The sequence below is a fragment of the Oryx dammah genome, unplaced genomic scaffold (assembly GCF_014754425.2).
Source record: "Oryx dammah isolate SB20612 unplaced genomic scaffold, SCBI_Odam_1.1 HiC_scaffold_26, whole genome shotgun sequence".
NCBI classification, from domain to species: domain Eukaryota; kingdom Metazoa; phylum Chordata; class Mammalia; order Artiodactyla; family Bovidae; genus Oryx; species Oryx dammah.
The window spans coordinates 92,795,782-92,809,903 of NW_024070210.1; the positions used below are offsets into that span (position 1 = coordinate 92,795,782).

Here is a 14,122-nt window from a genome sequence, read left to right on the forward strand (position 1 = left end):
TATATGTTATAAAACACTGTAGATGTTATAGAGCTTATTAACACTAGGTATCAAAACTAAAAAGATGTCAAAAAGAAATTCATGTTTCGTTTAAACTGTCTATTGAAAAAATTCACATATAAGTGGCCCCACACAGATCAAACCTCATGTTGTTTGAGGGTCAATGGTACTTCTTTTCCCCAAAGGCCCCACCAAGAAGCTTCTCCTACCCACTAAATGATCTGGATTTATTCAGACAAAAGGCAAATTAATGTAATTCAGTAACATTTATTTTACATAAAGCAATTTTTCAAAGAATACATTTAAAAACCATCCAGATACTGATCTTATTGCATTACAAAAACTTGAGAGGCACAATGGAAATATTCAAATAGATTGTGAGGGGTGGAAATGGGGGCCTTCGATTGCTGTTCATGGTATTCCTTAGTCACTTAAAGGCTCTGGGTCCAAGAGTCTTTACCATGAGGCAGTAGTGCACTTCATTGAGTAGGAATAAATCACATAAAATATATACCTTTGTACAGAAAGTGTTATTGTACTGTCACTTTCAATTACTTATAAAACTCATTTTGAATTGCACAAAAGTTCTCTTTAAAATCGATAACTCCCAGGAGGCAGGGCTTAGAACCAAGTTATCTGTCTAAATAATTCATTACAAATAATTCAGCTTCCATTTCTCCACAGATCAAAACAACAAAAAAATCTATGAAGAGGTACATTATTTAAATGGGACATTTAAAATTCTTTTCATAGGAAAATAGGTTTACACATTTGTCCCTAGTCAGCTAAAATTATCTCTCTACTTTAAAACAAATCCCAGAATGTCCAAAGATTTAAATCAGACTACCCACACCACAGCACAATGTGGCAGTTTTTACAGGAATTCATTTTGTGTCTCATTCTACTGCAGTATCAGATTATCAGAAAGGCACATGGGTACATTCTTCAGAACAGTTTTGGTCTTGAAAAAAAAAAATCACACATTTATAAGCAGTGATCTCAATCATGTTTAGAAACAAAAATACCAAACAGATTCATTTCCTAATCCAGGTGATACAGAATCCGAGAGATTTCTGCAGGCACTTCACTTCCCGTAGAATTTCTTGTTCAGCAGGTATATGAGAAGGTTTACATTCACTTTAACTTTATCAAACATTTTCATCACAGCTACGCCTTCATACTGCATCTGAAGTAAATCCTGCAATTGCAAGGAACACCAATCACAGCTTCAACTTGACGTTTCCCACATTTAAAACACATTCTAGAAGAATTTGTTGACAAAAATAAGATTCAGTTGACCTAAGGATCTCAGTGGGGATTCTTATACTTCAGTGTGCATGGTAATCAGCTGCTTTATTAATGAAACACAGGCCAGTTAACACAGATTGCTGGGCCCCACCCCCAGGAACCTCTGATTCTGGAGCTCTGGGGGAGGGCCCAAGAATTGGCATTTTAACAAGTTCCCAAGGGGTGATGATACTGTTGGTTTGGGTGCCATAGTTTGAGAATCACTCATCTCAGTGAAAGAAAACAGATTTTTAGAACTGATAAGGACTGTATGACAGAAAACCAATACCATTAACATTAGATATATAATTAAAAGTTTAATTTTAATCGAAAAACTCAAGACACAGATGTGACAGCAAGATGAGGTATATCCTGTAGAAGAGCCAGTGTTTTCTAAAGTGAGAGTCAGAGAATTCACTGAGGAGCAGAAAAGAATACTTTAAAACTCCTCTTTATTTTTTTCCCTCATTCCTTAAGCATTCACATTTTCTGTGTATTTTATAAAATAAATTTTGAGTAAAGTGCCAAGTGCATGTATACTTTATAAATAAATATGTAGAAATGGGGAGAAATGATCTATTTATTGATGAAAATTGTGAGACTGACATTTGGAGACCAACGGACAAAGCAATTCCTCCTGATCTAGACAGACTATTTGTGTTCCTGTATTCTGTTCCTCATCCTCAAGTAAGATTATCACTCTGTGTTTCATCACTGCTGTGTAAACAAAGAAAAATTAATAAAATTTCCTTCATTTATAAATTAATAATTGGGTCACACCAGTCACACACATGAGACTAAGCAGTAACATTTTATAATAACACAGGACAGGGGCCCTTCCCAAACAGAAGATATCATTCCTGAACTGCCCTAGGCTCATATCCACGTCTTGTTTTCCTGCTTCTAGTTCTGAAAACTTCTTGCTTCTTAATGATAATACCTTGTGTCTACAATGAGCATGGCCACCTGCAGAAGTTGGAATCGTCTTTGAGAGAACGTGAGCTCTTGCCAGCTTCCTGCTCCACTTTCTCAATTAGCTCCAATTGCACTCAACTAAAACCCCTCCATTATTTAGAAATGCTTCTGGGATGGAAATGCCACAGGGAAGTGAAGTTCTTTGATCAAGAATGCTTTTGACTATTAAACAGGGTTGGAGGTTCACTTTTCCTTTGGGACAGGCAACATCTGTTAAAGTCTTGTGGAAAAGAACGAAACCATCATGGTTCAGTTGAGAAGGAATCATGTACAGAGGGAAATTAGCTGCCCACCCCGCCCCTCCATGTGGGGAATGGAGGAACTCTGATTGAACTTGTGGTTCAAGACCAGATTTTAGTCTTAGCTCCACTATTTGCAATAAGATTGCAATAACACATAACCTAGCTGAAGTTCTGTTTTCTTGTGCGTAAAGTGGGGGTTGACACTGCCAACTCCACAGGTGTGTTCCTGGGTAGATGAGATCAAGGAGTCTGCAAACCCTTTGTAAGCCACTCTTGTCTGGTCAGGATCAACTGGAATCCTGTGAGACAGGCAGTAGAGCAGAGCGATGCAGGGTTTGGACTCCAGGGGCCCCTTCCATAGCATGCTTTCTGAACCTCAGTTCTTCATCTGGGAAAAGAATGCCAAGGCTGCAGCCTTCCATAAACACCAGCCATTATCTGTATAAGCAGAACCCCTTCATGTAAGTCATGCCTTCAGGATATAATCTTTATGAACCAAGGAAAGACTGGGTTGAAGAAAATCTAGACACATAGAGTTAGAAGGAATCTCCCTTTGTCCTTTTAGAAACGAAGTCCTTGACTCACACTAAGGACCTGCCCATCATATTTCTCTTTCGTAAAATTCACTTCATCCTAGAACTGTTTAAAAGCCATATGTGACAAGACGTCTGACTTTATGTCTGACAATCATTTTATACAGGGCTGGCTCTTTGGGCATTCGATCTGCACACAGTCCCCTGATTAGACCAAGGGCCTTGCACTTAATGTTCTGCTGTTACCATCTTGAAATTCTCACCAATTTTGAGTAAGGGGCTCTGCATTTTCATTTTGCATTGAGCCCTGAAAATTACATAACTGGTCCTGACGATATACATGAATGACTGAAAAAATCTGGAGCATGTTAGCCATCTACAGATAGCTCAGGAGTAACATTTGACAACTGTATGTCTAAGTGAAGGGCATGAACAGCTAATCCTACTATGGAACTTTAACAAAGGAGCAAGTGAAGCTGGATGTTTGCACCCATGTTAAAAGGAAGTCCTGTGGAATTCCCAGGGCCTCTCTAAACAGGTGTCTCCTGGTCACTGGTGATTCATCTGTTCAGTAGATGTTGATTGGTCTTGGGTCATTTCCTTCTTGGCAATCCATGATATATCTTTGCTTTAGAGAAGAATCACTAACCAAAGCACATCACTGCATTCTTTTCTCTTCCTCAATTTATCTAAATGTTCCATGGAGTGAGTCAAGACGTTCAGTTTAATTTTTAAACAGATACATTTAGTGACATTTAAAATACATTAGAAATCTATTTACTTAAGAATACTTTTCAAAATTACATAATATCTTCAATTTTCTCCAATTTACTCCATTATCTCAGTGTCTTTATCAAACCATTTAGCTTTTTTTTTTTTTTCTTCTTTCTTTTGTTCTTTAAGCTTACAAGGAATGCCAGACAGAAAAGAAGGGCCCTGGTATTTCACCCCATGGCTTCGGGGTGGAGGTATAACTTCCTTGATCTCAGCCACAGGTCAGGCAGGCAGTGAGCCTAGAACCTACACCATTCCCAGTGGTTTATCATGATGATTCATGTAGATGCCTGCAGAATACCTGGGAACCATTTTACAAGCAGTTTGGGGCCCAAGTAAATAGGGGATATTTCCATTTAAAACCTCATACAAAAAAGAAAACTCAACCACATCTCTAAACTGATCTAAAGATCTCTAAGGATCTAAACTGATCCTGTGCTAAGCATTAAGAAGTTGGAGTACATAAGAGTTTGCTCCAAACACCCTCCACTTTCTTTTTTTTTTCTTTTGGTGGCACAAACTATTTTCTCAGTTTCTATTCAACATATTTGGCTTAAATGTGATTCTTATTTTAAAAAATAGTAATAATTCAGACTGCAAATCTCACTTTTCTATTTATAGCCATCTGTTTTGCACAATGTTTTTCTTGCTTGTGATCCCAAAGAATTAACAAAGAAATTTAAGAAACTGATGTAAACATAATTCTAGGAAGGAGAAAGAAAAGGAGAAATGAGATCCAGAAAGTTTCAATCCTGGGTATATGTTATCTTAGAAATGCAATTTCCTAAGAAAAAGAAAGTTTCCAGCCTTTAATCAATAGCTCTGAATACTGTTGTGTATATTATTCTTTTCTCTAAGTTTCAAAGTGAAAACATGGCTTAGAAAAACTCAATGCTATGGTTTACCATTTAAAAGCAGTTTAAGTTCCAATAATTTGAAGAACCATAGCTTTTAAAAAATCATCAATACTTAAAGACAGGCAAATAATCATGGTACTGGCCTACAGCTAAATGCCATTGTTTGTCACGAAGAATGCAAGCAAGGGAAGCCAAGAATGACCCCCTTTATGAAACTCCCCCCAATATGCAGGAATTCCAGCTTACCTGAATATTGAGCTGAACCTTCTCCATCTCAACACCCAGGAATTTTGATCTGACATCGAAGATACCCACATCTTCAGTAGACGAGATATCAAATGTAACATTTTTAAACCTAATGAAGAAAGGACCATTCACATATGTGGAACTGCAAATATATGCTTAAAGCTGAAATGAATGGAATCCTCACTCAACCCCCTCAGTGGACAGGCTGCTGGGAAAACCCCAAGTAAGTTACCCCAAGTCTCCCATCATCTTTTCCTGATTTGGCTCACGGGAACTAGGAGATCTGTAGCCCGTAGAGCACTGGAGTAGGTGCTTTGTTACAAAAGAAAGGCAAAATATGACCCTAGGTCTTAAAGAGCATAAGATACAGTTGAAATTATATGAGATTCACATGCGAAGAGTTGACTTATTGGAAAAGACTCTGATGCTGGGAGGGATTGGAGGCAGGAGAAGGGGACGATGGAGGATGAGATGGCTGGATGGCATCACGGACTCGATGGACATGAGTCTGAGTGAACTCTGAGAGTTGGTGATGGACAGGGAGGCCTGGCGTGCTGTGATTCATGGGGTCGCAAAGAGTCGGACACGACTGAGCGACTGAACTGAACTGAACTGAACTGAACTGAACACAGAACTGTAAGTGTTGACTTGTATGGCTGACAGGAGGTTAGTTGTTTAGATGATTACTTTCATGGCAACTTCAAAGGAGAAGAAGCATTTTCTCTGAGTTGGTCTGAGTCAAAGAGAAGGTAGGATAGAATAAATGGAAGGGAAGCCAGGCCTTGGAGGAAGCAGGAGTTACAGAGGACCGCACGCAGTGAGTCTGGCCTCCCACAATGGGAAAGGGAGTGATGGACCATAAGAATCTGGTTCTTTAAAACAGTGACCCCAAGAGCGCCTGGCGTGGCGCCTGGGGGGAAGTTTCTCCTCCACTTCTAATACACACAGTAACACTGCTGCTGGAGTGGCTCTGACCCAAGCAAGGCACCATCTGTGGCTTTCAAATTAGAAAAGTCCTGTGTGGTTCTTTTTTAAATATTTATTTTCATTTCTTTGGTTGCATAGGGTCTTAATTGTGGCATGTGGGATCTAGTTCCCTGATCAGGGATTGAACCCAGGCCCCCTGTAACGGGAGTGCAGAGTCTTAGCCAGTGGACCCCCAGGGAATTTTCAGAAAGGTCCTGTTTTGCAACTGTAAATAACTCTCACTGAGCAAGACCAAAGGTTAGACTGTTTTTTTTTTTTTTAAATTCAACATATTTGTTTATGCCCAGCTACCTGTCTTCTCCCAATTATGGAAGGGGGGATGCTGAACCATGTGGCAGGAGACATATCCTTGCCTTTTACGAAAGGAACTCATAGAAACAAAAGCTGAATTCTGTGGTCTTTCCTAGGCTTGAAACCCTCTGAGGTTGGGGATGGGGGTGTTTGGCCCTAAGTCTGGGTCCCTACAGGTCCTAGCACAGTGCATGGTGTCCCAGAGCACTCAGACTGTTACTGCTGAATGAATGAGGGCCCTGGGTCATTCGAAGCCACATCACTCCAGCTCCCTGTTTGCCTTTAACAAAATTAATCTATTTTTTTCGGAGCTAGGCAGCAACGGTTTCTTTCTTGTCTTTAAACCCAAGGAAATACAAATTGATAGAAATAGTAAACCATTTGCTTTGAAAGCAGGCAGAAAATAGCACACTGAGTAAAATACCAAATTTTTAAATCCCACTTTCTTAAAAAGACAAAGCAAATAATCTACTTTTGAAAGTGCTTTGGAAAGGCAGCCTTGCATTCTCACCGCTATGACTCAGTACTTTTGGAGGGAAAGGCGAGGCTGGCAAAGCCATGGGAAACTCAGCCTCTTGATCAGTGCCAGGCCTGGTGGGAAGCCCAGAGATTACAATACGTGTTTTCTCCTGTCATCTGAAATCAAGGGGAAGCCCTGATAGACCCAGTGAAACTTTCTTCAAAGGCCACAGGAAGCTGAATTAATGTGAGTCAGATCTGATGTGCAAGATGAGAGGGTATTGTGTTCTGTGCAGATTCTGGGTGCTACTCACTGGTTTGCCTGAAGATCGTCTATGTCCAGGAGGACACCCTTCTCCTGCAGCTTTGCAGCTGTGTACCGCACTGGCTTTGCCCGCTTCATCCCTCTGGGTTCTCCTTTTCCATCAAGTTTAATTGATCTCCGAGTATTTCTGGCAACATAAGAACAGACCATCTGGCATGAAGGTGGCAAACTCAGATGTTCCTGGCAGCACAGCAGCCAGGAAAGCATACCCCCGTCCACCCCTGGCCTCCAGGTATGGAACCTGGGCAACTTTATATTGTGTGATCGTCAGTGACAACCATCCCTGCCCAGTGAAATCTCCTACTGAACTGGTTAAGGGAAAGCCATTTTCAATGTGACTCAAGTTCAAATTACAGACAAATATGCTTCATAACACTTGCACTCTGCTGTCTCAGGGGTATTGGACCACCTGGCTCCATTAAGTCACTCTGCAAGCAGCTGAGGTGCCGTGAAATGAACTGTGTACACACTCCTAAGGGAAGGGGTCATTTAAAGTGTTTAGTTTAACAAAGTTAGTTTATTTAACAAACACAAGATGGCCATCCTTCTTCCCAGTGCTTTCTAAATAATGCCTCACATTTACAGAATTAACCTTTCCATTGTGTTCCAAAATAAATTCCTCTGTTCCACGAGTATTCCAGTTAGCTCTCATTACAACACGTGTGAGGCTGGCACTCCCAAATCCCACTTAAAGATGAGAAAATTGAGACTTCAGAGAACACCGGATTGGTTCAAGATCACACAATGTAAGAGAGAATCCCAATCTATCTCACTTGACTGCAGAGCTTGTAAAATGGCTTGCTGTAGATGCAGTAAATATATAAAGAAAATCTCTCACAACTTTATTTATACTATATATTAGCTTGACCAACTTTCTTCCTCACAGAAAAGTAATTTAAAGGCTGCAAATGAATCAGAACTAGTGGGGTCCAGATAAATGAGGTTTAAATTTGGTTATATTCCTCCTTCAAATCTTCTATGATTAATGCAATTTACTTTTTTGTATAGTACAATTTTTTAATGTCAATTTGACTATAAATATTACATAAAAATAATGAATTACATATTTAAATGGGTAATTAAAATTTGATTAGGATTGACCTTATCCAGTGATAAGAATAATTATGAGCAAAGAATACTCATTACAACTGCCTATATTGTGGGAAAAAAAAACTATGATATGTGTGCTAATGGGTAATAGAGAACTGACAAATTTTGTCTTTTGTGTCAACATGACTTTTAAAAATCAGTAAGCAATTAAAAATCACTAAGCTGCATCGTGCAATAGCAAGTATCTGGCTTTAAACATTATCAAGCATATAAATACTGTTTACTGTAAATATCCCCAAGCATAGCTTTCTTTTTTTCTTTTTTAAATAATAGTGTTTAAAAGACACCTTTGACTAAAAAAGAAGGAATAATCAAAGTGCTTCCCCAAGTGTTTAAAGTTACTTGATTGAAACACAACAGGGTAAAACTAACTTTAATGCCAGTGTTTATAGAGAATTAACATGTTTCTAAATTCACTCCTGACTTCTTAGCTCACAATGGCGAATCATAAAACTGAGATTCTAGTTTCTGGTTATGTAATAAATCAAAGTTTGCTACCAATCCCAACCTGAACAGCCCAGGATTGTATATGAATTGATACCTTGTATAAATCATGACATTACAGAAGAATATATGATTTCAACTTACTTTCTTTTTAAGTTGTCTAAACAAGTCTTTATGTAAGTGTCATAATAATTAATTTGCTCTTCAAAAAATGCTGCCTTCTTGTTAAGTGCACTGAGCGTCTGCTGAAGTTTTTCCAGTTCAGCTTTTCGAAGCTTACGATGGATTCTTTGATTTCGAATATCCTACGGTAAAAAGGAAAGGCCATGGTATGAGATTTAAGCAGGAGTTTGCTTTATAATACTGCCCCTTTGGGACAAGAAGAATATCTAGTACTCAAATCACTCTTTGTGACTGTTACAACAGTTAGGGCTTCCTGGTGACACAATAGTAAAGAATCTGCCTGCCAATGCAAGAGAGTCAGGTTAACACCCCTAGAGAAGGAAATGGCAACCAATCCAATGGGCAGAGGGGTCTGGCCGGCTACAATCCATGGGGTTGTAAAGAGCTGGATATGACTTAGTGACCCAATAACAATAACAGTTTATTTTAGTTACTTCATTTTAAACTTTCAGCACCCAAATGTTCCCTTTTCACTTTAGAACTAGGAATGTCCATAGTTTACTTTGAGATATAAAGTGAAAGTGAAGTCGCTCAGTTGGGTCCGACTCTTTGCGACCCCAAGGACTATAGCTTACCAGGCTTCTCCGTCCATGGGATTTTCCAGGTAAGAGTACTGGAGTGGGTTGCCATTGCCTTCTCCAGATATAAGGTTGATGGAAAAGCAAAGAAGCAATTTTAGAGTAAGCATACAATTAATCTAAGGAGAGCTAGCGTTTTAAAAAGTACACAAGCAAGACTTTAGCAGGAGACAATTTCCTCAGAAAGTTTTGAATTATATATACTTTGAAGAGTGCTTTACCCTGAAAAGTATTATATTTCATCATTACATTAATTTTCTTTTCTTTTCTTTCTTAGCTGTCCGGCCAGGATTGTGGGATCTTAGTTTCCCAACCAGGGATCGAACCCTGGCCCTCAGCAGTGAAAGCTCAGAGTCCACCAGGGATGGCCCCATTTGTGAAATAAATTTTTTAAAAATATACTTTTTAATCTGAAAAATAGTTTCCAACATTTGCACAAACAACAACTGGGGTCTCAAGACTGAACAAATTCAACATGGATAACTATTAGTTGGATTTAAATAGAGTTCCTAGAGCATGAAGTTGGAGCAAGCTGCTTACAGCTTGCGAGAGACATGGTATAGTTAAACTTACAAACATATAATTCTTTTTTTTAAAATTCTAATTGTTAAATTAAGAAAATGTTTAAGAAAAGTGCCAGTGTATTATTATTTTTCCTCTGTGGACAAATTAAAAACCATTCCTTTTAAGTAAGAATTCTTCATTAAGTAGAATATTTGAGGGGATGCTTTCATGATAGTTTTTTTCTTTAAGACAAAAGCCTCAATTTCTCTACTGTACATTCCCTAAGAGAAGTATTTTCCAACCCAGAGTTACAGAAAAGGCACCACTTCCCTTGAGTCACTCAGGCTGGGAGGAATAAGCCTATTGCCAGTAATGGCCATAAGTTTCCATGGAAGAATAAAGCTGAGTCCACTTCCCTTTCAGAATTCTTTTTTTTTTTTTTCCTGATCATGTAACTGTCCTTAACCTCCAGATCCATTTTAGTTTGCATGTTTGGACAAAATAAAACAATGAAAAGAAATTTTTTAACCCAAAATATATACTTCCTTATCCTTGGCAAACAGATCTAGTCTTTTCCTGTGATGTTTCCTTGCACTAATTTGATATCCTTTTCTCAGGAAGTTTCTCAACTGTAAAAATATGGGATGAGAAAACAGAAACTAGCTTTTAAGTCTGAACTGCATTCAGGCTAAACTGACTAGAGACAAATTCTCTGGGACATAGAGGTGTCATCTCAGCGGCAGATCCTATGGGCAAGAGGATTATATGACAACTCATTACTCAAGAGAGAACTCTCCTGGAAGTGTCGCTTTTAAAGTTAGTAGGTATTGTTTAAAGCAACAGATGAAACTCATCTATTACGTTTCCTAAGCATTGATGTCTGGTGTGTTTCAGCTCTTCTGACAACTTGGGGGAGTTGCGCCTGAACGCTCAGCTCAGTGTCCTTAGCTGTGTCCAACTCTTTGCAACTCTACAGACCGTAGCCTGCCAGGCTGCTCTGTCCACAGGGGTTTCAAGGCAAGAATATTGCAGTGAGTTGCCATGTCCTCCTCCAGGGGATTTTCCCAACCCAGGGAGTGAATCTGCCTCTCCTGAGTTTCCTGCATTGGCAGGCAGATTCTTTACCACTGGGCCACCTGGGAAGCCCCTCAATTGGGGGGAGTTGTGGTTATTCTCTGTTAAAAGTCATCAACTGCTTTGAAACCTTAAAACATCTGTAATATTGAGGAGGACAGGAACCATATGTATATAACTATGAATCCTTCATGTCACCTACTGAGTCCCAGCATGTGAGCAATGATTAGCACAGACAGAGGATGAGATGGTTGGATGGCATCACCGACTTGATGGACATGAGTTTGGGTGGACTCCAGGAATTGGTGATGGACAGGGAGGCCGGTGTGCTGCGGTTCATGGGGTCGCAAAGAGTCGGACACGACTGAGCGACTGAACTGAATTGAACTTAACGCAAAGCAGAAAGAATACTCTTCCCCACAACCTTGGCAATCTTATTGAGAATGTCTTGGTATTTGTTTTTGGATGACACGTGTCCAGTCTGTTCCAATGTCCGAAGGTTCCTCTGGATTTTCCTCTTCTTCTGCTCGAGGGGCAGCTGTGCGTCTTCAACCATAGATAGGCCCTGCTTCATGTCTTCAGGAGTCCTGGAATCTAAAACCGCACGGTTCACCATGTCTGAGGCATGATCTGTCTCCTGGAAAGGGAACATCAAGATGTTGATTTATCTCTGATGTCCTGACCCCACAGGTTCAGAAGCTGCACAAGGTGAACCAACATCAAAATGAAAGAGGTCCTCAAGCCAAGGTCCGGAGACCTTAACCACATGCTCCCCAGGGGTTTTGTGGCAGGTCTTTGGGAAGGAATTACTTTGTTTTCCTAAAAACCAGAGCAGTGGTGGCAGGCCTACCCTGAGAAAAATTCTAAATCGTTATTTTATGGTTAATGTGACAAGTTATCTTAGTAACAGATGTATTCCAAGGGATAACCAGCATTTTATAATTCCGTGGATAGAAGGATTTCAGTATCGGATAGGCTAGTCCAGTTGAGAAAATTAAAGCTAAGATTATCCATTAAAACGTGGCCACGAGAACCCTGAAGATCCAGAACCCAGTTAAACGCTCACACACGAGCCATATTTACAGCCATTCATAAGCCGTGAAGGCAGGCAGAGACCTTTGTCCTGGAAAGGCAATCATTCTCCAACTATGAACTCTGAGAAATCTGCAGGGTTTCTTTGAACCAAAGAAATTAACAGCACGCTTAGCACAAAATTTGTTTCCAAATAAATGGTGAGTAAATGAATGAATCAAAACAGTTTGGATAGTTTGTTTAAAAAAACTATACGAGACTAGTGATCTTCACATGTCACTGTACTAGAAAACTGGTTGGCATAGTAGACAGAGGCTAAGACTATAAATGTTCTTACACATAGGAAAGACAGATCAACCTGGGGGATACAGGAACAGTAAGCCAGGTCAGTAGGAAACAACAACGGTAGCAGCCAATGTTGCTGAGCATTTAGTATATAACAGATATTTTTCTACTCACTTAACATGTTTTAACTGAGTTACTCCTGAACTGGGTGCTATTATTATCATTCCCATTTTACAGTTGAGGAAACTGAAGCATAGAAATATTTCTCGGTGCCTAGCCTTACACAGCAAGGAGGTATGGAGCTACATTTGATTTTGGAAGTCTGCACTCTTAGTGACTATGCTACATTTGGGGGGAAAGAAAATATTCTTAATAAAATATTAAGAGTTAAAATTCTCATACTCAGTATTATACTCTACCCACTTTGGTTATATATACTTTTATTAAAAACCATGACACAATGATTTATTCACAACCAATTAAATTAAGAATGATTCAGGAAAATCATGTGTAACCCAGCTAAAGTTCAAAAAAGTACAGAAGTACAAAGAGGTAACTAAATTGATAATCTTGTTAGTGTTTGTTTAGGGAGTGGCAATCATTGAAACTAAAGCAATAACACTGAAATTAATTCAGAACAAACTAAATAATGATGCATTTTAAAGGATGCTGATAAAAGTTTAATGCAAGATTGTTATGAAACTTCATTTACACCAGGATAATGGTGCTCTGATCTAATGGACTCAAGATGTTGGCTTCCGAAGCATTTGAAAAACAGTTTTAATGAGTAAGGCACTCGTTCATTTCTTCAAGTCGGCAAAAACACAAAATATGAAAGGTATTTTTCTATATCCTGTTGACTAGAACAATTCCTTAAGTGACTTATCTGCCTATCCACTGCAATGAGTAGTCTTCATTTTTAAGCAGTCCAATTTTTTCCCCTTTGTTCCCTACACTCACTGTTCAAAATTTACCATGAACATTCAGAGGCTCTGAAATACCCAGAACTAATCTTCTAGTCTAGGAGAAGATTATTTATTATAAATTCAGTGCCGTATTTTCCTATTTCATTTCTGTTGATATTCCATGGATTTTCTATATAATTGAAGTCAGTTCACTGAAAGTTTTACTTCTAAACTGTGTCAGACAGTTTCTCTGAGATAACAGCAAACAATTGGTGCAAAGATCTGTTACTAAAATCAACACATATCTAAGGCATTTATTATTTACACTCTAAAGGTCAATTACCTGTTTTGTACTTGCTGGTGTCTCTAAGATCTCTGTTAGTGTGCTTCCTGGTTGGTTCCGGATCACGTCAATGATCAGTTTTTTGGTCCTTACAAAACAGGAAAAGGAGAGACAGGCTTTCAGACAGCAGTCTTGATGCACAAAAATCTGTTTCTCCTGAGGCAGTGCAAAGATGAAGCTTCAAAGAGAATCCTTAAAAATGAAAGCGTCTCGCAGAACTTCAGGATGTCTGCTTTAAGGCTCCCCAAAGTTTGTGAATGCTTGATAATCAAAGTCTGGGTTTTATATGCTTGAGGCCGTCAGATTACAGGGGCTTCCCAGGTGGTGTTAGTGGCAAGGGACCTGTCTGACAATGCAGGAGACGTTAAGAGACCCAGGTTCGATCCCTGGGTGGGAAAGATCCTCTGGGGGAGGGCATGGCAACCCTCTACAGTATTTTTGCCCGGGAGTCCCATGGAGAGAGGAGCCTGGTGGGCTATGGCCCACAGGCTCACTCAGAGTTGGACACGTCAGATTACAGATTACATCCTGGGCACAAGTGTGTTGTAACTACTTTCTCGTTTTCAATTTCATCTGTGCTTTGGGGCCATGCTGTGGCAGCCGGTGGGATCTTAACTCCCCAACCAGGGATGGAGCCCGTGGCCCCCGCGGTGGAAGCTCGGAGTCTCCACCACCCGGACCATCAGGG

General features: G+C 39.6%; 1 protein-coding gene across 1 annotated transcript in view; it reads right to left on the reverse strand.

Moving 5' to 3' along the window:
• Positions 1-247: 247 nt before the first annotated feature.
• LOC120852603 (ras GTPase-activating-like protein IQGAP2) overlaps positions 248-14,122 on the reverse strand; it is a 309,398-nt gene continuing 295,523 nt past the window's right edge. Inside the window, exons 31-36 of the mRNA XM_040225934.1 lie at positions 13,435-13,522; positions 11,294-11,506; positions 8,675-8,835; positions 6,966-7,103; positions 4,915-5,023; positions 248-1,198 (exon numbers count right to left, since the gene is read on the reverse strand). Coding sequence (XP_040081868.1) covers positions 1,085-1,198; positions 4,915-5,023; positions 6,966-7,103; positions 8,675-8,835; positions 11,294-11,506; positions 13,435-13,522 — 823 coding nt within the window. The 3' untranslated portion in view covers positions 248-1,084. The remainder of the gene's footprint in view (positions 1,199-4,914; positions 5,024-6,965; positions 7,104-8,674; positions 8,836-11,293; positions 11,507-13,434; positions 13,523-14,122) is intronic.